Here is a 24,998-nt window from a genome sequence, read left to right on the forward strand (position 1 = left end):
AGGTCTCCTGCATTGCAGGCAGATTCTTTACCATCTGAGCCACCAGGGAAGCCCTGATAAAGTGCCTGGCACTTAATAAATGCTTAGGAAACTTAGTTATAATGATTGGGGGGGGGTAGCGTTTTGTGTAGGCAAAATATGCATGGTACCAAATGCCAGGAGGATAAAGAAAATTTGATGTGTGCTCACCCATGAATGAGAAGGTGGATTATATTTGTGAATAACAGAAAAATCTCTGGGCACCTTAGCTCGTATGTGTGTGTGTGTGTGTATGCCAGGATGCAGGGACAGAGGACCTACAATCAGCGAACTCGAGGGCCCTCTCTGACTTTCCTGAGCAGCCTGAAGGGGTCTGCGTTCTGGGTCCAGGTCACTAGGAGGACCCATGCCCTGTGTATGAAACGGGCGCCCCCGCCCGGCGCCGCGGCCCTGCGATGTGTCGGGTTCTGCCTGGCAAGGCGGACGCGCGCGCATGTTTGTGGAGTGAGCCAGTGGAGATGCGGCTGACCTTCTGGAGCGGCCCCGCGGGAGGCGGGCGGGGGTGGTTTGGACACCAAGCTGGGCGGCCAATGAGCGAGTGGCCCGAACTCTCCTAGGGGCCACTGCACCCTTTTCTGTGCCTCAGTTTCCCCATGTGCCCAGGACCTAGGAGGCCGATGCGGGGTGGGGGAGCCGCGAGGCAGGTGATCGCCGCCCCCGGGGACGCAGGGCAGCCGGCGAGGGAAGGGGCTACTGGGGGGGTGAGCGCTGGCGGGGGAAGGGCGGGCTCCGGCCGCCGCCGCCGCCGCCGCCGCCGCCGCCGCCGTCTTCCCACCGCCCGGGCTCCGGCCGCCCCGAGGCTCCTTCCGCCACCGGCGCCGGCCCCCGCCCGCTCCCCGCCTCGCCCCCGGCCCCGCCTCCGACTCCGCCCCGCCCCCGCCCGTCCCCTCCTCGCCCGGCCGCCGGCCCGGCCCCCTCCCCCGCCATGAAGAAGCTGTGGGTGAAGAAGCGTTTCCAGGTGAGGGCTCCGGGGGCGGGCGGCGCCGGGAGGGGGCAGGAAGGGCTGGGCGCCCCGGAGGGAGGGCGGGTCGCCGCGGCGGGGCCCGGGGGAGGGGGCGCCGGAGCCGAGCCTGCCCCACCCCGGCGGCCGAGGCGGCGGGCAGGGCGCGCTCCTGGGGGCTCCCCGGCCTACGTCAGGCCCCTCCCCGCGCCCAAGGGCAGAGCCCCCGCCCCCCTAGCCCCCAACCCCGCGATCGCCGCGACCCCCGGGGAGGCCCCCGCAGCAGCCCTCGGCGTGGAGCGCCCACGGGCTTCTGTACCACCTCTCGCCCTTGTCCAACCCCTCCCTGCCCCTGGCTGGCTCTCCCCAGCCCCCCACTCCGGAGCCTTCCATCTTCCGGGGCTCCTGGAAGCAACGGCGCAGGGATCCGCGCTGAGCTCAGTGCATTCCACTAGCCCTGCCCTGTCCTCCGTGGACCCGGGCCTCCTTCTTGCTTTCCTGAGGCTCCCGTCCTTTGGGGGAGCTTGCCCTCTGCCCCCGCATCACCCTCCTGCCCTCTTGACACCTATCTCAGGTGTCTGTCCTCCCCCCGCCACAACACCCTGCCAGCAGGAATCTGTCCTTGTCCTACCATCTCCCAGTCATCCAAGCATGCCCCCTCCCCCCCCATCTCTTCCTTCACATAAGTCAGCCTCTCTGTCTCTGGGACTGTCGCTCAGGTCCCCAGTCCTCTGACCAGCGTTTGACCCTTAGTCCTCCTTCCTTCCTCCCCAGCTCCTCCCCAGAGCCTCGCGGGAGCTCCAGCTGGGAGGGCTGACAAGCAAGGAAAGCTGGAGATACTCCCTTTAGGGGAAGCTAGCTGCCGGGGTCTCTTCCACTTCCCCTGCCCCCAGTGGCCCCTGGGCCGAGTTTCTGATTGATACAGAGGTTTGGACGAGAGGTATAGAGAGATCGGAGCATCGGGAGCGAGCCTTCCTCTCAACTCCTCATTCTGGCTTTTCTCTTTCAGAAAACCGGCCACTCCCGCCGGGCCTTTGGCCGACTCACCCATGGTGCGTGGACTGTGAGCTGCATGCTCTAGCCCGTGCACACTCCTCCTCTTGGTCCATGTCCCTTCATGAGGCACCCAGGCCTGAAGACAGCCCATGAGATACAGGACCCCAACATTCCCCCACCCACCTACCTACCTAACCACCTACCCACCCACCCAAGAAAGCCCCTTGCAGCTGAGAAAGGACCTAGCAATAGGGGTGGGGGTTAGCTGTCACACCCCATCATGGGTCCCAGACTTATTATTCTTCTGTGGGCCAGGTGGGGATGAGTTAAGTGCCATGCTTCTACAACCAGCATGTGGCTCCTCCTTGTCATGGCACTCAGGGAGAAACTGAGGCACAGAACCTGATAGAATCTAGGAAAGTTAAAAGAAACATGCCCAGGAAACTTTGCTCCTAGCCTGACCACATTTTTGAGGAGCATTCAGCAGTAGCAGAGGGGGTTTGGGGTGCAGGTCACGTCATGATGCCGAGCAGATGGAGAGGTTCTTTTGAGAGGTCAAAGCACAATGCAGATACTGTACCAGAAGGTGGGCCTGACCCCTAATGGGGGGCCTGGGTCTGTGGCTGGGCTGAGTACAAGTGGGTGTATGTGTGTGTACGTGTGTGTCTGTGTGTGTGTGTGGCCAGTGGGAGCACCAGTGAAAGTGCGAAGGGTGTAGAATCACTGGGGTCATTGGAAGAATCCCCCAAAGCACACTGGCTCCCCAGTGTTGGGCCCACTGGGGCCGGCAGGCAGTCAGCGAATGAGAGATGCTTTGCTCATCCCAGGTGTCTCCCTCCCCTGACTCCCATCCCCACAGGGCATCTTTGGGCACAGGGTACCCTGATGGCCCCTCTGTCCTGCCTGCCCACCATGCCCTACCCCACAAACGCTCTGATAACAGTCTGTCCATGTCTCTCTCCTGCTGCTCCTATGGAAGCGAAGTTTTCCGCTCCTGCAGAAAGCAAAGTTACGGTAGGAAACTGGCTCCTGCCCTAGCCCTCCACTCCCCTGCTTCCCTGCCCGACCCCGGCCTCTCCTCACCCTGCCTCAGCTGCACCCTGATGTGTTCCGGCTGGTTTGGGGTGGAGGACAGGCTGGCCCTGCGGTTGGTCGAGTGCCCTGACAGTACGACTCTGAGGTGACTCCCCTTTGTTCCTGGGTACCGGAACCCAGACTTTAGAGCCTTGGAACCTAGGATCTTGTTATTTGGGGGGCTGCGTGGGAACTTAAGTTATCACTGATGGAGAGGAGAGGGAGGGGCTACAGCCCTGCAGTCCATCAAGTGGCCGGGTGGGGGGGCTGCAGGTAGCTTTGAGGGCACTACCATGGAGGCAGGGGTGAGGAGCCAGAGGACCAGCATGGGAGGGTGACCCCGAGGCTCCTAGGATGGGCAGCGGGATGTGGGGAGCTAAAGGAGAGAAAAGATAGATGATGGAAGTCCTTCTGGTGGCGATGTGATAACTGCTGCGGGGGAGGCAGGAGGGAAGAGTCGGAGTCAGGGGGAGGAGAGCCCTGCCCACACAGACCCCTTCTCCTCCAGACTCGGAGACGGGCGAGGATGACATCAGTGACGTGCAGGGGACCCAGCGCCTGGAGCTTCGGGATGATGGGGCCTTCAGCACCCCCACGGGTGAGCTCTCTGGGGTGCACACAGAGCTAGCAGGTGGCCTTCCCTCCAAAGGTGCCTGGCTTCACCGTGTTTCTCTCTCTAGGGGGCTCTGATACCCTGGTGGGCACCTCCCTGGACACACCCCCGACCTCCGTGACAGGCACCTCAGAGGAGCAAGTGAGCTGGTGGGGCAGCGGGCAGACGGTCCTGGAGCAGGAAGCGGGCAGCAGGGCTGGCACCCGCCGCCTCCCGGGCAGCCCAAGGCAAGCACAGGCAACCGGGGCCGGGCCACGGCACCTGGGGGTGGAGCCGCTGGTACGGGCGTCTCGAGCTAATCTGGTGGGCGCAAGCTGGGGGTCAGAGGATAGCCTTTCGGTGGCCAGTGACCTGTACGGCAGCGCATTCAGCCTGTACAGAGGACGGGCGCTCTCAATCCACGTGTAAGTAATGGCCTTACCTGGGCCCTTCACTGTCCCACTTCACCATGCCGTCCCGCACTGCCCCTCACCATCTGTCAGCCTCCACGCCCCACGTCCCCTGCACCATCCATCCCTCTGTGCACTTCTCCACCCCCCCCATTGCTTCCTCTCCTGGCCCCAGCTGCCCACTCTGTCTTCCCACACGGCTCCATCCTCCTCCTGTTCCATCACCACCCACATGCTCCTGCTCCCACCTGTCCTGGCTCACTGTGCCATCTCCATGGTCTCGTGGACCCCTCTCTCCCTTCCTTGTCTCCTGCAAGATCTCCAATCTCCCGGGGCCCTCTCCCGCCTCGCCCATTCAGGCTCCAGTTGTCCCCAGGATCCCCACTCCCCCCCCCTCAGGGGCCCCCTCCGTGCCTGCTGTCTCAGCAGCTGCTGCCTTTTCATCTCTGCACATTCCTGTTCCCATGTGGGCCTTTTTCTGGGAGGAACGGAACCTTTCTGCACGGCAGCTCCCGGGAGAGCAGGAGGGAGCGAGCGAGAGCACAACCAGGAGACAGAGGAGAGCGAGGTGGTCAGGGGGTTGTTGGGGCCAGGGGCCTGGGAGAGCAGGGGGATGTGATGTGTGTGGGCGGCAGGGGGCTGGGGCAGGGTGGGAGGGAGATTGAGGGTTGGGGGGGCTAGGCTGGAGGCAGAGGGCTCGGAGTGATGGAGGTGGGGGCATGTGAGGACCCCATGTGGGAGACGCCTCAGGGTGGGGTTGAAGGTGGTCCTGGGAGGCCATGGTGAGGAGCGGAGGTGTTGGAGTGAGGCGTTGGAGCCAGTTTTGGGTTTTGGAAGATGTGGGACTGGCAGATACAGAGGGGAATGCTATGGTAGAAGAGGGGAGTGACTGATGAGAGAGGTTATCAGGGGGCATTTGGGGAGCTGAGGGGGGCCTGATTTGTGATGGGTATGGGTGTGTGGGGGGAGGTACCACCATGGAGGAGAAAGAAAGGGCCTGGTGGGGGGATGCCTTTTTGTGGGTGGCTGAGGTGGCTGGTGGTAGGCAGGGAAGAGGTTTGGGGGCAGGTGCAGAGGAGGCGCCCTTGCTTTATCTGGTTGGCATTAACCAGGAGCTCGCATGCCCTGGACTTGCCTTTTCCTTCCCTGCCTTTCTTTGCCAGGCCCCAGCCGGAGCCTGGAGTTGCTATGGCAACTTCCGAGGAACCCATTTCCTTAGTGATGTCTGTGGTACACAGGCTGGCCTGGAGCTTGAAACTGCCAGCAAGAGATCTCCTCCACTGTCCCCAGTTTTTCTCCCTGCCTCACCCGGTTCCCATGGGCCATTCCTCAGGGACTCTGCTGTCCGTCCCCCGGAGTAGACTCTACCTCCCTGCAGGTGGCTGGTTGAGGTTTTTCTCCCTAGGGCACTCTAGATTGCATGCCCCCCACACCCCGTTGGAGGTGAGGTTTGCTGTCTAGGTGGCTGACCCAGGTAGCCTGACACTCAGGCACCCAGGAATTTATGCTCATGGCCAGTACCATACTATTTCTCCCCTCTCTGTGCCCCCAGAATCCCAGACATTTTGGAGGGAACAAGGGCTTAGAAGCCAGACTACTGGGGTTTCAACCTAGCACCAACTATTTCCTAGCTGTGTCACCTTGGTAAGGCACTTCAGCTCTTTAAACCTCAGTTTCTTCATCTGTAAATGGAGATAATAACAGTCCTGTCACAAAGGATTGTTGTGAGGATTAAATGACTCAATGCATTTTAAGCATTCAGTACATGCCTGACACACAATAAGTACTCAATGAGCCATTTCATAAGTTTTTATTAAGCTCTCTCTAATGTGTTAGGTAGGATGCTAATACCTCCAATTCCTTGTCTTGCTGATCTCTATGTTTGGTGTGCCCCCAAGAGTCCAGATGGGGGAAACTGAGGCCCAGCTCTTGGGCATCAAAGCTCTGGAGGTGAGAGGGGCAGTCTGGGGCTGCCCAGCTCCTTCCTCCCTCCTCTTCTCCCACACCCACTGTTCAGGCCCACGCAGTAGTTATTTTGGAGCTGAGTTATTCCTGAGCATACCCCTTTGGGGAGCTTCTGTGTTTCTCGGGGTGGTTTCCAAGGACTCAAGGTAACTTTCCCAGGGGCAGGACAAAGTCAAAGGCCTTGTACCGGGGACAGATTGGTCAAAGGGCATGGGAACCTGGGTACCCTCATCTCCCACTCCAGGGACCCCAGCTGTCACTTGCTGTCAGCACTGGTGGGGGCTCAGGTCCGAGGAGGTGCTAGGCAATCCCGGGGATGAGGGCATTGCTCCTGGAAGGCGTGTGCCTGTTCTTCCTGGGGCACAGTGAAGGGGTATGCCCTGCTGAGGAAGGGCAGGGCTGTGGGGGCCAGCTGGGGGCAGGAATGAGTGGGAGGCTGCACTCCTGAGAGGGCCCCGCCCCATCCCACCCTCCGGCCTTCCCTGCCCCTTTCATCTTTTGGGTCTTCAGCCTCATCCTTTTTTTCCCCCACCACTCAGTTTCTGTTTCTGCTGTTTCCCAGCTTCTGGGGCTGGGGAGAGGGGGCTGGCCAGAGCCCTTGGGACTGAGTCTGTTCCTGGACCCAGCCACCAGCCCAATCTTCCGGGGCCAGAGCCGCCAGCCTCTCCCCAGCACCTGCTCTGGCTGTGCCTTCCTCTTGGGGGGGGTGGGGGGCGGAGGAGGGGCTGGCCGATGTCACCCCCAAGCCTTCCCAGCATGCCCACCGCCCGACTCCTGTCACGACCCGAAGGTCTGGGAGGGGAGGGGAGGCCCCCTGAATCTCCTGCCCCTCTTCGTCTTGGTCCCGCAGCAGTGTCCCTCAGAGCGGACTGCACAAGGAGGAGCCTGACCTTCAGCCTCAGCCCGCCAGCGAAGCCCCCCGTCGCCCAGCCCTGCCGCCCCCCTCCAAATCCGCGCTGCTGCCCCCACCGTCCCCTCGGGTGGGTAAGCGGCCCCCGCCGGGACCCAGCGGCCAGCCCCCGGCCACCCCCACGCCGCCCCACCGGCGCTCTCGGGAGCCGGTCCCGCCCGAGGACGCCACCGCCGAAGAGAAACGAGGGAAAAAGTCCAAGTCGTCCGGGCCCTCGCTAGCGGGCACGCCGGAGTCCCGGCCCCACACGCCCCTGAGCGAGGCCTCGGGCCGCCAGTCGGCGCTGGGCCGCTCCCCGAGGCTGGTGCGCGCTGGCTCCCGCATCCTGGACAAGCTGCAGTTCTTCGAGGAGCGCCGGCGCAGCCTGGAGCGCAGCGACTCGCCGCCGGCGCCCCTGCGGCCCTGGGTGCCCCTGCGCAAGGCCCGTTCGCTGGAGCAGCCCAAGTCCGAGGGCGGCGGGCAGTGGGGCACGCCCGGGGCCTCGCAGGAGGAGCTGCGGGAGCGCGCGGGCAGCGTGGCCGAGCGGCGCCGCCTATTCCAGCAGAAGGCGGCCTCGCTGGACGAGCGCACGCGTCAGCGAAGCCCGGCTTCCGACCTCGAGCTGCGCTTCGCCCAGGAGCTGGGCCGCATCCGCCATTCCACGTCGCGGGAGGAGCTGGTGCGCTCTCACGAGTCCCTGCGCGCCACGCTGCAGCGCGCCCCGTCCCCCCGAGAGCCCGGCGAGCCGCCGCTCTTCTCCCAGCCCTCCACCCCCAAGACCCCGCGGGCCTTGAGCCCCGCCGCCGCCCAGCCGCCCCCTGAGAGCGTCGCGGAAAAGCCCGGGGATGAGCCAGGGAGGCCCCGGGGCCGCGGGCCAGCGGGCAGGACGGAGCCGGGGGAAGGCCCGCAGCAGGAGGTTAGGCGCCGGGACCAGTTCCCGCTGACCCGGAGCAGAGCCATCCAGGAGTGCCGGAGCCCGGTGCCGCCCCCCACCGCCGAGCCCCCCGAGACCAGGACGAAAGCTCCCCCAGGTCGGAAGCGGGAGCCCCCGCCGCAGGCCGTGCGCTTCCTGCCCTGGGCCACGCCGGGCCAGGAGGGCGCTGCTGTGCCCCAGACCTTGGAGAAGAACAGGGCGGGGCCCGAGGCCGAGAAGAGGCTGCGCAGAGGGCCAGAGGAGGACGGTCCTTGGGGGGCCTGGGACCGCCGAGGGGCCCGCAGCCAGGGCAGAGGTCGCCGGGCCCGGCCCACCTCGCCTGAGTTCGGTAAGGCCTCGGGGAGGGCAGAGAAGGTGCTGAGTGAGACCTGGCTGGGAGCGTGTCTGGAAAGAGCTAGACTGCTAGGCAGTTGCAAGGGTGCGGTTTCAGAGGAAAGGCATGGACCCAGGTTCCAGTTGGAGTGAAGGATTGTTGAAGGCCCCTTGTGTATGACCTGTCCGATGGTGAGGGTGTGAGAATGTTTTGACGAAGGCTGGGCGGGGCCGAGATGTGAGCAGAGATCCTCCGCCCAGTGCCTTCTATAACGTCCCTTGGGTCCAGTGGCCTGCTGGGCTGTTGAGTCAAGGACCTAATGGTGGGGGGAAACCCTCCACACCCCCACTGGTCTGTGGGGGAAGAGACCCAAGGCCGTCTCAATAAGTAATTGGTCATGTCCCTCTTACTGTTGAGCTTAGGGCCAGCCAGCTGTCAGTATTGATCTTCTCATCCCCACACATCACCTGACCCATCAGGGCTACTAAGATCTCACTCAGCCTCCCTTCTAGCCTCATCTCTCCTATCTTTTGAGTCCCTGCATGGCTGAGCTGACTGATCACATGCCAACCAGTGTGTTGTCTCACACTCCTGTGGATGGTGGCCAGTACCCCCAAATGCCTCTGCCCCTAACTCTGCTCAACTGAACATCAACTTGGGGCCACTAACGGTGCGAAACTGAGGAAGCCATCCTTAACTCACTCTTGCTTTGCTGTTTTTCCAGGCCAGATATGTCTACTCCCTGCTCTTAGGACACATTTTCGGTGTCTCTTTCAGTGCACTTACCACCCCTCCCCGCTTTTTTTTCATCACATTATTCTTCATTTTAGTATTATTGTCTCAAAATCTTTAGAGATGATTAGGCACTTGTTCATCATTCTACTAGCCACGTTATTGTGTGTCCACAGCCATGTTCCAGGCGTTGTGTTAACTGGGGGTGTTATTTTAATCTGTATGCTAGTTCTATAGGATGTTGGGTGTTATTTATCAGCTCCATTTTACAGATAAAACTGAGGCACAGAGATTATCTAATTTGTCCAAGGTTTTGTAGCTAGAAAACAGCATAACTGAGATCTTCATGGCTCTTTTGTTTACAGACACTGTGCGTTATCTAGCTCATGTGTTAAGTCACTTTAGTCATGTCTGACTCTTTGTGACCCCATGGACTGTAGGTTGCCCAGGCTTCTCTGTCCATGGGATTTTCCAGACAAGAATACTGGAGTGGGTTGCCATTTTCTTCTCCAGGGAATCTTCCCAACCCAGGGATTGAACCGGCGTCTTCTAGTTCTCCTGCATTGGCAGGCAGGTTCTTTACCATTATTGCCACCTGGGAAGCCTGTTGTCTAGCTTGTGGAATGTCAGAATTAGAAAATACCCAGAGAGAGTCACGACCGTGGAGTTTGATGGTCTCTTCATGTGTACGAGCTTCCTGTAAGCAGGGACTGCCTCTTATTTCTTGTTGTGTCCCTGGTACTCGTACAGAGCAAGCAGTAAGTGCAGTGTTACTGTTTGGTGAATGGACACAGTCAAAGCTGATCTTCATGAGGCTTCTCATGGTTGCCAGAAGCACCTGCTGCTCCCTTTTTTAATCCAGTGGCATCACTAGTTTGACAGTTTACCACACATTGCCCTGTCACACTAGCATCGCTTAGGTCTTGGGTTGCTGTTGGCTTGTTCTCTGTTTGGAAGCTTATGAAGTCATGTGCCCCTCAGAGCACCTTGCAGAGGGCCTGATCTAGAGTCGCTGATGACTGATTTGTATAAAGACACACACAGCGCAGTCCCTGTTGTCCTCCAGAAACCAGCCCCCTAACTGTGGCTAAAATGAAACAGCCAAACCACCATAGAGTCCCGCCGCCCTGTTCTCTTTGAGAACTCCCTTGTGTTTTCCTTTCTTCCCTGTCTCGGGAAGTTCAGGAGAGAGACCCTTCGCTCTCCAACCCTTGCCTTCCAGAAGGCCCTCTCTCTGGATTTGCCCCCTCTCCCCCGAGTCATTCCCACAGGGACATGTCCCCTTACCCTCTCGCCCATGTGTCCCGCAGAGTCTTCGGATGACTCCTACGTGTCTGCTGGAGAAGAGCCCCTGGAGGCCCCCGTGTTTGAGATCCCCCTGCAGAATGCGGTGGTGGCCCCAGGGGTGGACGTGCTGCTCAAGTGCATTGTTACCGCCAACCCCCTGCCCCAAGGTGAGCTTTAGGCCTGGGGTCCGCTAAGACTGAGGGAAGGAGGGGAGATTCCCCCCTCCCTGCCTCCCACCCCAGTCCTTGGGGGGAAGGGGAGGGAGGGTGTACAGGGGGCAGGCGGGGAGATCATCCACTCCATGGGGCTGGCCAGACTGCTGTGTCGTGTGTGTGTGTGTGTGTGTGTGTGTGTGTGTCTGTAGGGGGTCACAGTCCCTTGAGAGACGGGAAGGTGGGCCTGGACTTCTGTGACTGAGGGGCCAGTCCTCAGGATTCCCTGGGGTGGGGAGAGGAGTGCTGTGGGCCCTGTGTGGGGTGGGGTGGGGGGAGATTGGCCCCAGTGGGCCCCTGTGGGCAAGGACAACCTGGTCACTCTGCTGCTTCCCCACAGTGTCCTGGCAGAAGGATGGGTCCCTGCTGCGCAGTGATGGCCGCCTTCTCATCCGGGCAGAAGGTGAACGGCACACCCTGCTGCTCCGGGAGGCCCGGGCTGCCGATGCTGGGAGCTATGCAGCCACTGCCACCAATGAGCTGGGCCAGGCCTGCTGTGCTGCCACGCTGGCCGTGAGACCTGGTAGGGAGCCCACGGGCCCCGGGGCCAGGCGGGGTGAGCAGTGACCCTTCCCACTCCTAGCCTGGTGCTTGGGCTCTCAACCAGTGTGCATTCTAGTCCATTCTCCTGTGTTGGCTGCTCTAGTGGAAGCATTTTAAATGGCCCTGGCCTCAAAGCAGCAGCCAGATTCCCAAGGCACATGCCAGAGAGGCCAATTCATGAAGTCATTGAAGTGTGTCTTTCGACATCCTCTAAATGCCCTCCTCCCATGGCATTTCCCTGAATGGGGTTCTGTGGGGAAAGCAAATTATCCTTGAGTCTCAGAGACAAAGAATCTCCCAGCTCAAAGGGTTTAAAAGCCATCAGGAGTCTTCTGAAGCCATTTCCTCTCTAGAATGGCCACCCCCACTCCCACCTCCTGTAAAAACAGATGCTTTTAAGTGCCACAACCTTCCCCTGCTCCCTTGCTCCTTCAGTTGAACCCAGAGCCTGATAGAAGATGCCTCTGAGAGTACCTCTTGGGACATAGCTGAGGCTGCCTCGTTTTCTATTTTTATGAAAAGTCCTTTCTTGGTGTCAGACTACTTCCTTTGGATTTGAGCCCAGTTTCTTTCGGGTTGAGGACTGGTGTCGGTGTGCATGGCCAGTTCAAGTCATTCAGGTTGCTGGGCTGAAAAAGTGCTGGCCCTGGGCAGTGGGAGGGTGGGGAGGTGAGAGAGGGTAGGGGGTGTTTCAAAAGGAAAAGTCGCTCATGGACTGTAGCCTACCAGGCTCCTCCGTCCGTGGGATTTTCCAGGCAAGAATACTGGAGTGGGTTGCCATTTCCTTCTCCAGGAGATCTTCCCAACCCAGGAATTGAACCCAGGTCTCCTGCATTGTAGGCAGACGCTTTACTGTCTGAGCCACCAGGGAAGTTTATTAAGGAGATTACCACTGGGTAATCAACCTAGGTCAGCAGACCTGGGATAGAGGACAGTGCAGGGTAGATGAACCTGGTAACTAGACTGGCCAGGCGATCTGTTGGTGTTGTGAGATCCTGGACTGAGAGACATCAGAGCCCTGAAGGAGCCTGGGAATTAGACGAGCAGGGGGAGGGGCTGGGCGGGCCTGGATGGGGAATAGTACGCCTTGTTCTGTCCTTTCCTTTCACTCAGTGCTGCCGGAGACAAGATTACAAAGCCCATTTTGCTGTGGTCCTGGGTCCTCAGCACCTTCACGATCAGAGAGATTAGGGAATTCTTGGCGGTGTCTGGCCTGAGTCCCAGTCCTGCATTAGGTCCTTTGGGTTGCACCTGTCTGGCTTTGCAGACCTGCAGGTGTGCCTCTTCCTTAGCTTACATCCCCCTCCCAGGAGCCCACGTGTTAGGTGTTCTCCTTCTGCTCACCCCTCCCACCACGCTGAATCATACCCATCCCTCCACTGCATGCTTCCGTCCTTCCATCACCTCCGGGATCTGGCTTCTGACTCAGCTCCCCGCTCCCCTTAGGGGGCCCAGGCCTGCCTCCAGGACTCCGGTCAATACCTGGCTTGGGCTGAGATTTGGCCGAGGGTTGTACATGCGTGGTGGTCGACGGGGGATGGGGGGGCAGTTTGCCCCAATACTGGCTCAGGGCCATTTGAAAGCCTTTTAAGGTTGGGAAGGAGGCTTGGGGCAAGGCAACTGTCAGCACTGGACTGGGAGTTCTACGTTCGCCACACCGAACCTCCCTGCACTTTAGTTTCCTCGTTTGTAAACCAGAGATAATTATACCATCCTCACAAATGAAAGCAAATGTGTGAACGAGCTTTATGAACTGTAAAGCTGTAGACAAATGTTAGTTATTAGCATTATTAAGGGGTGATGTTGAGCACAGGAGCATGGGTTTCCATGAGGCTCCCAGGAAATTGCCTCTTCCTTTTCTGCCCTTCCTTCAGCCTGTCTGTGCCTTGGGGACTCCTTCCCTGCCCTCGCCAGGCCTGCGGCCCACAGCCCCTCTGTATTTCCCAGTCCCGGGTCTTCAGCCCGCCACAGCATCTCTGTGCCTCCTCCAGCCTGGGGAGCCAGAAAGCTTCATCACATTAGTCAGCCACATCAGGCACTGTGGCCAAGGAGCAGTTCCCATAAGCCAGGCTGGCTGGAGGGCCCCAGGGCTTGAGGGACAAGCATGTGAGTCTAGATGCGGCTGTCGTGGAGAAAGCAGATTTTCTTACCCTACAAGGCGCTGTTTGGTCCAGAGCAGCTGGACGGGGGCCAGTGGACCCAGAAAGCAGCAGGAATGGGTGGAACCTGCGTGTGGCACAGACATTTGGCAAGGGCGGGGGTCCCAGGCCTGGAGTCTGTGGGGACTGAGGAGGTGGGGCAAGGGAAGGGTGTCAGGCAGTGTGGCTGTGGGTGGGGTGGGAGTGGGTTGAGGGAGGGAGGGCAGAGTGTCTTGTAGGAAGAGGCCTCTTGGAACCACCTTCCTTTCTTGCTCCTTCTGGCCCCTCTTGGTAACCAGGGGTGACTGCCCAGTGCCCTTTTGGGGTTTTCCCCCTGCAACAGAGCAAACTTTTGAGATCCAGCAGATCTCAGTTCCTGGCTGGGAACTTCGGGAACAGGGGTAACTGAAGAATAGAGTTCCCTGGGTGCTGGATTTGCAGGGCAGAGCCTGCCCTCGCTGCCTCTGCAGCCTCAGCCCAGCCCTGGTTCCCTCCCCGCCCACCCCACCCCACTGGATAACTCTGTGGAGACCCAGTCATGCTCCCGAGGGGTGTGTGTGTGTGTGTGTTGGGGCGAGTAGTGGGGGTGTGTGGGAGGTGTGCCTAACTGAAGCTAAGCATTCTCAATGCTGCCCGCATCCATCACACACGCATTTACTGAGCACCGACTGGGTGCCAAGTGCTTCATGTCTCTGAGCAGTTTCTTGTGTTTGGAGAGTGGCAGATACTTTTTTCCAAACCGTTTCACATTTCTCCCTTCACTTGAGCTGCATCCCACCACATATACCCCTTGGAGAGGAACATTTCGGGGAGTAACATTGCCGCTTTACAGACGGGATGATGAAAGGGTAAAGTGACAGAGTTAGCACAAGGGCAGCAGCCTTTATTGAGCATCTGTAATCTGCTTCAGAATGTTAGAAGCAACAGGTGATTTAGAGCAATGGAGATACTCACCTATGAAACAAATAAACAGCATGGATGGCAGAATAAGGTAACGTGTTATTGTCGTTCAGTCAGTGAGTTGTAGCCGACTGTTTGCAACCCCATAGACTGCAGCACGCCAGGCTTCCCTGTCCCTCACTGTCTCCCGGAGTTTGCTCAGACTCATGTCCGTTGAGTCGATGATGCCATGCAACCATCTCATCCTCTGTCATCCCCTTCTCCTCCTGCCCTCAATCTTTCCCAGCCTCAAGGTCTTTTCCAATGAGTCGGCTCTTCGAATCAGGTGGCCAAAGGATTGGAGCTTCAGCTTCAGTATAAGTCCTTCCAATGAATATTCGGGGTTGATTTCCTTTAGGATTGACTGGTTAGATCTCCTTGCTGTGCAAGGGACTCTTCAAGAGTCTTCTCTAGCACCACAGTTTGAAAGCATCAATTCTTTGGTGCTCAGCCTTGTTTATGGTTCAGCTCTCACATCCATACATGACTACTGGAAAAACCATAGCTTTGACTATACAGACCTTTGTTGGCAAAGTGATGTCCCTGCTTTTTATGTGTACCAGGTCTTGTGTTGATTGGGTTCTCATATGTAATCCCACCCTGGGAGGTAGGCTTTACTATTATGCCCCTGTTGTTGTTGTTGTTCAGTTGCCCAGTCATGTCCAACTCTTATGACCCCATGGGCTGCAGCACGCCAGGCCTCTCTGTCTCTCACCACCTCCCCAAATTTGCCCAAGTTCATGTCCATTGCATTGGTGATGCTATCCAGCCATCTCATCCTCTGACGCCCTCTTCTCCTTCTGCCTGCAATCTTTCCCAGCATCAGGGACTTTTCCAGTGAGTCAGCTGTTCACATTAAATGACCAAAATACTGGAGTTTCAACTTCAGCATCAGTCCTTTCAATGAGTGCAGGGTTGATTTCCCTTAAGATTGGCTGATTAGATCTCCTTGCTGTCCAAGGGACTCTCAGGAGTCTTCTCCAGGACCATAGTTCAAAGGCATCTGTTCTTCGGTGTCCGCCTTCTTTACAGTCCAACTCTCAACGTGAATTGGGAAGACCATAGCCTTGACTGTATATGGTCCTTTGTCAGCAGAGTGATGTCTCTGCTTTTCAGCCCACAGTCTGTCATGACCATGTTACAGATGAGGAAACGGAGACTTGGGAAGCTTTAGCAAATTGCTTCAGAGCATCACTGATCATAGAACTTCCTGTGATGATAGAAACATTCTTATTTGCCCTAATAGGGTAGCCACTAACTACAGGTGGCTGTTGAATACATGAAAGGTGGCCAGTGTGACCGAAGAGCTGACTTTTTTGTTTTATTTCATTTTAGTTAAAGTGCACTGAAACTGTCTCAAGCAGCTGGTGTCTACCCTGTTGGGTGCTCAGTTCTAGGAGCAGAGGCCGCTGGAGGCCAGATCATGATTTGAAGCCCTATCCCTGGGTCTCCCAAGCTTGTCCTCCTAATCACTGCACTGTACCATCCCCTCTTCCGCTACCCTAAAGGAGTCAAGGTTTGAAGCACAAGGTTAAAATTGTGCTCTGGAGCTCCTAGAGTGGGGGGGCAGAGACTGTCCATGCACTCTGTGGGTGAATCAGCCTGGGGGAGGGTTTCTGTCCTTCCTCTCTCACTCCCCACCTTTCCCATGACTATAGTGCTGCTTTGTTACCCTGAGTGCCTGGTGCCTGTGCTCAGCTCACCCCCACTGCAGGCTCTGGTCAGGAGGAGGGGAGATGTGGGGGATTCATGCACCCAGGCCTTTGTCCAGCTGCCTTCAGCCCTCCCCTCAAACACAGGTCTCCTATATTTGAGTCTAGGGTTCTAGCATTTTCCAGCTGAGACCTTGGCCCCAGCTGGCCGCGTGTTCTCGTCTACAAAGCAAGGGTCACTTTGTAACTCCTGGGCTACTTTCCTTGGTAAGATTTGTGAGGATCTGTGGAGCTAACGATTAGGCTAAGGACATTTGGGCCAGAGGATAAGGCTTAACAAAGCTCATTCTGGTCCCACCAGTAGGACCCACACTATCATAATAGGGAAGAAGTGGTTTATTGGAGGTCATGAGTGTAAAAACAAAGGAAGAAGAAATCATGACACCAACATCTGCCCTCCCCACCCCCCCGCTTCTTCTTGCCCCTGGTCTTGGCCTGTTGCTGCAGAATCACAGGGTTTTTCCTTGGGAAGGCAGCAGCTGCTCATGGAGGGGACCTTGAAGTGCCACACGGCCCTTTTGTCCATCTTTGATGGCAGTTTGGACAGCATCTAAGAAAGCAGCGTGGTCCCTTGACCTGACTCAGCACACCCCCGGCACTGCTCTCTACCGGAAGCGGGTTGGCCCACAAAAGCTGCTATCCCAGAGTGGGAGTCATCACGCACAGCTGGCAGAAGAATGACGGGGTGTCCAGTGGTTAGGACTTCGTGCTTTCACCACTGAAGGCCCTGGGTTCGATCCCTGGTTGGAGAACTAAGATCCCACAAGCCATGCGGTGTGGCCAAAAAAGAAAAAAAGAATGGGGACCTCATCCACCATTAGTGCCAGTTTATCTAAACGTGTGGCAGCCCCAAGTAGGGAATTAACCGCTTCCATGGCTAGGTCAGGCTGACCACGTGAAGTTCTCTCTGCTTCCAGGTCCATTTTAAGCCAAAACAGAAACATTCTCAGCACAGCCCTTCTCTTTCTCTAAGGGGGGACACTTCCTGGCAGCGCCTGTGGACACTTCCAGCTGCAGGCCAGCCTGTGCCCTCCCTTCCCTCACTTCGGCAGCGGGGTTACCCAGCAGGCATTTAGAGGAATCACCTCTAGAGGATCTCCCAAGACAGTGCATGTGAAGAGTGGGCTGTGAACAATCCGACCACGTATGTCAGTGCTGCGAGCCTCCGGCACGTCACCCCTTCCTCAGGTACCTCCCAGAGCTCCCCTTTGCCCTCAGAGTGAAGGCTGCACCCCTGAAGCAGACCTTGACCGCCTGGGCCTGAGTATGACCCCCTGATGGCCAGAGGCGCTGACACTGTCATGTCCCACTTCTTTCTTTTTTACCTAGTTTTGAGCCAGAAGGATGAGCTACAGTTCACTGCACACGCTTTCTGCCTTTGAGCATTTGTTCAGCTGGTTTCCACTGCCAGGAATGCTTTTTCCTACTTAAACCAAACTCTGAATTCTAATACCACCCTTCCATCAGTTCTCCCTTCTTCCCTTAGCTGAAAGTAACATCCCGCTCTCTGTATTCATCTGACCCTTATCGGTAAGCTCCACTCTTGCCACCTTAGTCATGCTTGCTGTTATAGTCATGTGTGTATCTGGTTTGTCATCTCAACCAGCTGGAAGTTTCCTGAGGACACCACTCTTGTCTTCACCCCTGCCAGCCCTTCCAGTCATACCTGGAGGCCCTCCTGGACAGCTGGGGTGGAGTGGACCACTGAGATGGCAGTGAGGGTAGAAGCTTTCACAAACCCCTGGAAAAGCCTAGGTCACATGCAGAGGCTGGGCGGGATGCGAATCTGCCAACGGTAATGAGGATCTGCCTGAGAGTGGAGGTTGGGATGCAGTAGAGACCATAGAGTAGTGGTCCCCCAGGAGTGGACCCCAGACCAAGAGCATCAGCATCACCTTGGGATGTGTTAGAGATAGAGGATAACAGCCCCAGCCAGACACACAGCATTAGAAACTCGGGCTGGGGCCCAGTGAGCTGTGGTTTAAGGAGCTCTCCACACGATTCTGGTGCCAGGTGAACTCTGAGAAGCACCACCATGAGTCAGGGGCCTTGTGCCAGGTGAGAGGCCAGTGAAGCCAGTCCTCCAAGGTCTGGAGCTTGGCCTTGAAGTTTGTTGGCCAGCTGAGGTGGGACTTAGTGATACCATTTCTTTGGGTTGCCCTCATCTGCTGAGGGTCCTGGGGTCCCTAAATGTTTCTATGCATAAGAATCTCCCTGGGGACAGGCCATTAAAAAAATTTCTCCTGTTTCAGGAAATCTAATTCTTCAGGTCAGAAATCTATAGTTTAAATAGGCTGCCAGGTGGTCCTGATATGGGTGGTTCAGGACCACTTTGAGAAGCCCTGATGTAGAGGCTTTTCATGTAGGTGGCTGTGACTGTATCTATACCAGTGACACCTTTGGGGATGTTGAGATGCGCCGGTCTTAAGAGGGAGGGCTCCTGACTTGTGGGCTTCCCAATTCCCAACCCAGGAATTGAACTGGGGTCTCCTGAATTGCAGGCAGATTCTTTACCAGCTGAGCTTCCCAGGAAGCTGCTAAGCTGAAAGTGAAAGTGAAAGTCGCTCAGTTGTGTCCTACTCTTTGCGACCCCATGGACTATACAGTCCATAGAATTCTCTAGGCCAGAATACTGGAGTGAGTAGCCTTTCCCTTCTCCAGGGGATCTTCCCAACCCAGGGATCAAACCCAGGTCTCCCGCATTGCAGGCAGATTCTTTACCAGCTCTGAGCCACAAGGGAAGCCCAAGAATACTGGAGTGGGTAGCCTACCCCTTCTCCAGCGGATCTTCCCGACCCAGGAATCGAACCTGGGATTCCTGCATTGCAGGTTGATTCCTGAATCACTTGATCACCCCATGCCCCTGGTGCTATTCCCCCAGCCACCACCAGGGGTCTCAGGCTCCCTGCAAACCCTGCCGGTCAAGCTCTAATCTCTGCAGTCTCTCTTTGGGTACTTGAGCTGCTTCAGTGCTGTCCATCCTGCAGGTGACCCCAGAGGTCACCAGACTCCAGGGAGGGGAGGGGAACGCCTGCCTCCAGGGCTATGCCTGTGATCTCGGCATCAACTAGGGGTCAAACCCTGAGCAGATGCTCATCAAGTGCCGTCCTGACTTCCCTCTCCACCTCCATGTCAGGACAGCCAACCTGAATGGTGGGCCCTCCCCGCTTCTTCACTAGCAGTGCTGGGAAACACAGGTCATAGCTTGGGAATGTGGCTGCGGGGCGGGGGTGATTACAGGCGGGAGAAGGCCATGTGACCTCTCCTCAACAGCTCCCCTGCTCTGCTGCTCTGTCTCCAAGCCCCATGCCCATCCACGTGCAGATGGGTGCTAGTGGTGAGGGGTCCCTGTGGGCAGCAGCCTCTGACCTCCTGACCTGTCGGCTCTGGTGGGCAGAGAGGGTGACGGATGTCGCCGACAGGTCCCTGGTAGAGCTGGTAGAGGAGGGGGCTGGGTGCAAGGCTCAGGAACCCACGGTCCCTGCGGGGCCACAGCTGCCCTGTGGGCAGGACTGGGGAGGCAGAAAGGGGACTCCGGGCCCCTCAAGTAGAAGTCAAAAGTTCTGACAGCTCTCTGATCCTCAGCACCAGGGAGGCACTGGGTATGGCCCAGCTCTAGCAGTTGAGGCTTGGTGGTGTGGATTCCAGCGTCAGGGAGCTTGGCCGTTTGGTCAGGGAAAAGGGCATCATAGGGGCCCTTTGCTGTCAGTACCTCCTGTGGTGGACACTGCAAGACAAATGGGTCAGTGCGGGCGTCTTGACTGCTGCAGCCAGGTATCACTCTTGTCTTCCCCTGGGGACTGAGCGCCGCCCCCCCACCCTGAGCCAAGGCATATTAAAGGGGCTTCTCGTTTGTCAGGGTCCAGAAGCTGTAAGGAGAGAAAAGGCAGATCCCGCTGCTTGGGAATGAGCAGGGTGGCTAAATAGGGAGGCTGCTCTGCCCCTCCCCTCTCCTCCCCCTCTGCTCCAGGGCCCAGACACCACCTCCCCCGGCCAGCTGCCTGCCTGCCACCCAGCCTGTCCCAGCCAGGCCAGCCCCTACCTCCTCCTTCCCCCTCCCCAGGCTCCTTCCCCTCCCCCCGGACCTCGTGCAGAGCCTCAGCAGAGTGAGTGGGGCTGGGCAGGCTGGACTCTGGCTCCCTGGGGAACCGGAGGGGTGGGCAGTGGGCAGTGGGCAGGCCGAAGGAGGCTTGGTGCCAGGACAGAGCCTTCAGGACAAGCACCGGCTGGGGTCCGTGTGCAGAGTCTCGCGGGGTAAGTTGGGGTGCAAGCCCTGCCCCTGGGCGAAGCCAAAGGGGCTTGGGGTGGGGGACCAGGAGGAGGGGCCAGGGGGCTGTGGCAGATTCATGTCTGTATTTGGCAGTCGGATTGGAGCCAGCTCAGTGAGGCTGGGCCCTTGGCCAGTTGCAGGGGAGGGCGTCAGGGCCCTGGGGACACCCCTCTCCCAAAGCAGTGCTGGCGCCCCCTCCTCTTCCCGAGCTGCCCTTCTCTGTGGATGACTCAAAACTCTGCCTTCCTGGCCTCTGAGAGTTTTGGGGTTTGTGCTCCAGGGCTGGGGCCAACAGGTGCCCCTGGGGTATCTGGGGCAGGAAGCTGAGAAGGGAGTGGGGGAAGGGCTGGCTGGACAGTGCCGCCTCATGGGCCCTGGCACTGAGGTCAGGATGGGGCTTGTCTGAGGTGTGTGTTCCTCTGCACCAGGCCCAGCTCACCCGAGAAACGGGTGTCCTGGTTGTGCCACTCTGGGGTCCAGAGACATGAACCACCTGCATGGGGGGCCTGCAGTTCGGTGCTGGGAACGCGGGTTCCCTGCTCCGGTGGAATCCCAAATCTCCCGCAAGGTCCAGGAATGGCCCCTCTGGGGCCCGAATTCTTTGCCCCAGGCTGTTCCCTATGGTTGCTCCACTCAAGAGGATCAGCAGGGTCAGGGTTGGAAGCGTCTGGCAGATCACGAGTCCAGGGCTCTGGGACAGGAAACACCTGGGCAAGGTCACACAGCAAGTGAGTAGGAGCCCCGGGATGTGAAGTCAGGGCAGGGCTGGCCTATGGAGCTTCCTTGGCTCCTGGGCCTTTACGGAACTACCTCAACTCCTGGGCTCTGCGACTTTGCAGACCTTATCAGGTCCTTGACCCCAGACTATTCCACCAGTTGTTTTAGTCTCCCTGCCCACCCCCTCTTCCTCCCAGACATCACTCTCTATGCCAGTGTTTCTCCTCTGTCTCTCCTCCAGGTGGGTCTACATCTCCTTTCAGCAGTCCTATCACCTCTGATGAGGAGTATCTGAGCCCCCCAGAGGAGTTCCCGGAACCTGGGGAGACCTGGCCCCGAGCCCCCACCATGAAGCTCAGTCCTGGCCAGAATCGCCGTTCCTCGGACACTGGCTCCAAGGCGCCCCCTACCTTCAAGGTCAGACCCCCTAAGGCCAGCCCCCAGCTCCCTATTCCTTTGTGTGGCCCTTTGTTCTTGGGACCACACCAGGCTTCAGCAAGGCCTGGGGCTTTGTCCCATCAACCCTTCTTACCCAGAGTGGGCCTCCGTCAGACTGGTGTGTAAGAGACCTCTGACCCAGGGTTCCCCCGCCCCTAGGAGCCAAAGCTGGGCCCTGTCTCACCTGACACTTTGGGGTTCCCTGCAGGTCTCACTTATGGACCAGTCAGTAAGGGAAGGCCAAGATGTCACCATGAGCATCCGTGTGCAGGGCGAGCCCAAGCCGGTGGTCTCCTGGTGAGTGGCAGCCCCTGACTACCATCTTCCAGCTTTGCCTGCTCCGGGCTGGGCTCTGTGAAGCCTGGCTTTGGCGGGGTGGGGCAGTGAACCCTTTGTGGACTTCAGTCTGTCCAAAGGGGCGTCATCCCAGGCACAGTGGGATCCCAGGTTACCCACACCATGGCCCCACCCCTGCCTTGGTGTTCACACTCATTCAGGGCTTCCCCTCTGCGAGGGGTTTGGGTAACAGATGGTCTCCTGTCTGTCCGCTTGGCGTGAGTGACCAGGTGTCCTCTCACTCCTGAAGAAGCCTCCCAACCCTGATCCCAACTTCATCCCTGTGGTTTGACAATAGGGTGATTTTTTGAGGCCTGTGCTGTGCCCAGCCCTGGTCTGGGCCCACACTTAATAATTTGTTTCTAAGCTGCCAGCGCCCAGAGTTAAACTTGGGCCTTAGCTGCAGGGCTTCATCCCAGGTGCCATTTGATGACTCATTTGGCTTAGCTTTCTATTGGTTTGGGTTTTCTTTTTCACTTGTAAATGATTATCTAGTCCCTAGTGTAGTTCTTTAACAATGTAAGTTATTTTCTATTCCTTTTGGGAATTGAGAAAGCTATCTGTCCATTAACATAAGTAAAAACAAGACAAAATCTAAGGATTATCAAGAGCTGAATAGCTTGGTATTACTCTTAATTGCAATTGCCCGGAAAATCCCATGGACAGAGGAGCCTGGCGGGCTACTGTCCGTAGGGTCACAAAGACCTTTAAGACCTTTACCTGTCACAGTAAGCATACACACACACACAAGTGCAGTTAGGTTCCAAGAAGGGAGTGACTCAGGTGGGCAGAGGGTGTCTGGAAGTTCCTAGTGTGGGGGCAGTGGTGGGATTCTGAGTCAGGGTGAAAAGTGAGCCCTGTAACCCAGCGGTACCCATGCCCAGTAAGACACATCTGGGGAGCGGACAAACAATGTTGGGGTGGGAGGCCTGCTTGGCTCTGCAGCCTCATGCTCATAGGGCCCGGGGACTGAGTTCTCCCCCTTCCGACAGGCTGAGAAACCGTCAGCCTGTGCGCCCAGACCAGCGGCGCTTTGCCGAGGAGGCAGAGGATGGGCTATGTCGGCTTCGGATCCTGGCTGCTGAGCGGGGCGATGCCGGCTTCTACACCTGCAAGGCGGTTAATGAGTATGGCGCTCGACAGTGCGAGGCGCGCCTGGAGGTCAGAGGTGAGTACCTCACGCTCTCTACGAACCCCTCACCCTGGCCCCGGCCTCATCCCTGCCCAGTTGCCAATTTTCATACAAGCTTAGTTAATGGCGTGTCACCACTGAAGGGGCCTTCGAGGTCCCCAGTTCAGCTGCTCATGCTGTAGGGAGTAAACTGAGACCCAGAGAGGGGAGGCGATTTGCCCTAGGTCACACAGCAAATTGTTGAGCGCTCAGCTTACTACACAGTAGTGCCCTCCCTACGCTCCATCACGCCTGCTCCGGTGCCAGCTTGAGAGACCCTGCTTCCTGTCGCCGGCGGTCCTCATCTCTCACTCTTCTAAGCCTTGGTCACCTCGCCAGGCCCCTTCCTCACACCCACTCCCCGCTCCTCTCTTGCCTCTTCCACCCGTCCCATTGCTGTGTGGACAATACCGTGGTTGGGGGTGGCAGTGGGGAGTGTTTGGTAGTCGGACCCGTCCGGAGGGACCCTTGAAGTGACTTGGGCATGGAGCATTGCAGGGACCCCGGGGTCTCCAGAGTGAGCAGAGCTGGGAAGAGATGGAGAGGACTGGGCCCCTGGAGTCAGGGCCTAAGGGCAGGTGGACTCTAGGCCTCAGGGACAGCAGGCGGCCCCGTGGGGCCAAAGCTTTTCCTCCCCAGTGCAGGCCATCTGCCTCACCTCCTACTCCCCTCCTTCCCTGTGGGCAGTTCAGGGCCAGGAACCCCTCTCCCCAGCTCCACACTCAGCCACCACCCCCTCCTCCTGGCAGAGGCCAGCTCTGAGGCGCCCCCCAGCCCCCTGTTGTAGCCTGGACCCTGAGAGTCATGGTCACCTCCTGGTCCCCACGTGCTTAGTGACCATGCCCATGCCTCCAGTGCCTGGGGCTGCCACCTCTTCCATCTCTGAATTCTTCAGCTCTCCTCCCGCCCACACGGCCCCCCAGCCTAGCCCCCTTCCCTATCCTGCTTCTTCCCCCGCCCCCACCCCACCCCATCCCCCCAGGGCCTGGCTCTGCCTTGCTTCTCTGTGTTAACCCACGTCTCAGTGCTTCTCTCTTTGGGATTCCTCTCAGTGTCCCCCAGGCTGTGGGGGTGCTCCTGACGCCTAGGAATGCGTTTCTCTTGGTTGCCCAGGGCCTCTGCCTGCCCAGGAACCCTGGCCACCTGGCCTCTGGCTGACTGCCACCCCCTCCCCCCAGGGCCGACCTGGGTGGGGAGCCAAAAGTAGCAATGCCGCCCTGGCAGTCTTAAGAGGGGCCCTAGCCAGGTCTGCGTGCGTGTGCGTGCCTGTGCGTGCGTGTGCGTGTGCTGCACTAACCTGCCGCTTGCTGACTGAGGTTTTTGTCTGTACACAGGCGAGTGAGCTCAGGGGGCCGCCTGCGCTCCCCCCCGCTACCCTCCGAGCCGCGCCCCTGTCTCAGGCACCTCTCGGACCTCGCTGTGTTTCACTGCCTCCTGCCCACAGACCCTGCCGGCCCGGACCCTGTCCCAGCCTCCCCTCCCCTCCCCACCCACGCAGCATCCTGGGACAGCCCATGAGCCCTTATGGACCCTCCCTCCCCAAGTGGACACATGGTCGGGCAGGCTGGGAGCTCCCCCACGGACTGGGTGCCAGAGGAGGAGGTGGGGTGGTTGTGAGGGGTATCAAGACCACCCCCCAGTCTCTCCCTGAAGGGGAGCACCCAGCGAGTGCATGTGCTGCCGCTGCTATAGGCCCTGTCTGTCTTTCTGTTTGTCTGTCTGTGTGTCTGTGACAGTCAGGGAAGGATGTCCCCCAGCTGGCGTGGAGTCAGGCAGAGGGGGAGAGGACGTGGCCTGGCGTCCGCAGGATGGAGGGAACCATAGGGGCAGGGGGCTGTGGGCAAGGGCCTCAGGGGGCACTGACCATTCCAGAAATGGGTTTTAAATGGCACAATCCTTTCTATTTCACAAGAGACCAAAAGCCAGAGGCCCTTGGGCCCTGTGCTGATGAGGAGGCCTGGCTGAGGCCTGGCCCTGGGCGGCAGGCTTAGGGCCCTTTGGGGTCCCTTGTTCACCATCAGGGCCAGGGATGCTCTATTTGAGAATGAGAGTTAGCCAGGCTTGGCACAGGAGTAGGGGCCTGCTGTAGTGGGTGCGGACATATTCAGAAATACCTGTTTCTTAGTTCAAATAAAGTCCAGTTTGTACCCAGCTGGTGTGCTGTGTCTTCTTTTTCCGCCGCCGTCTCTGTTCCCATGTGGCCCTCTCAGTTTTCATGCCCTTGATTCCCTCCTGCTTCCCCTGAGATCCCCCTCTCTGGCCCAGGTGGGATGGCCATGCGGAAGCCAGGCCTGGGAGCTCCTTGCTGTCTTGGCCTGCTGGGCGGGCGGGCTTTCCCTGTCTCCAAAGGA

The 24,998-nt window shown here is 58.4% G+C and overlaps 1 protein-coding gene across 11 annotated transcripts in view; it reads left to right on the top strand.

Moving 5' to 3' along the window:
- The window catches only part of SPEG (striated muscle enriched protein kinase), a 58,641-nt gene that overhangs the window by 6,446 nt on the left and 27,197 nt on the right, over window positions 1–24,998 (top strand). For 2 of the 11 annotated variants that reach the window (XM_081584267.1, XM_081584270.1), the window contains exons 2-10: window positions 2,960–2,989; window positions 3,558–3,647; window positions 3,730–4,066; window positions 6,867–8,167; window positions 10,195–10,338; window positions 10,724–10,906; window positions 20,944–21,119; window positions 21,349–21,437; window positions 22,469–22,644. In XM_081584267.1, coding sequence (XP_081440393.1) covers window positions 2,960–2,989; window positions 3,558–3,647; window positions 3,730–4,066; window positions 6,867–8,167; window positions 10,195–10,338; window positions 10,724–10,906; window positions 20,944–21,119; window positions 21,349–21,437; window positions 22,469–22,644 — 2,526 coding nt within the window. Of the gene's footprint in view, window positions 1–945; window positions 998–1,988; window positions 2,032–2,959; window positions 2,990–3,557; window positions 3,648–3,729; window positions 4,067–6,866; window positions 8,168–10,194; window positions 10,339–10,723; window positions 10,907–19,696; window positions 19,970–20,943; window positions 21,120–21,348; window positions 21,438–22,468; window positions 22,645–23,981; window positions 24,799–24,998 lie in introns of those variants that run through there. The other 9 variants (XM_081584276.1, XM_081584277.1, XM_081584271.1 and 6 more) reach the window with 9 other exon arrangements.

Source organism: Giraffa tippelskirchi, chromosome 3 (assembly GCF_054371585.1).
Source record: "Giraffa tippelskirchi isolate mGirTip1 chromosome 3, T2T-mGirTip1v1.2.pri, whole genome shotgun sequence".
Classification (NCBI taxonomy): domain Eukaryota; kingdom Metazoa; phylum Chordata; class Mammalia; order Artiodactyla; family Giraffidae; genus Giraffa; species Giraffa tippelskirchi.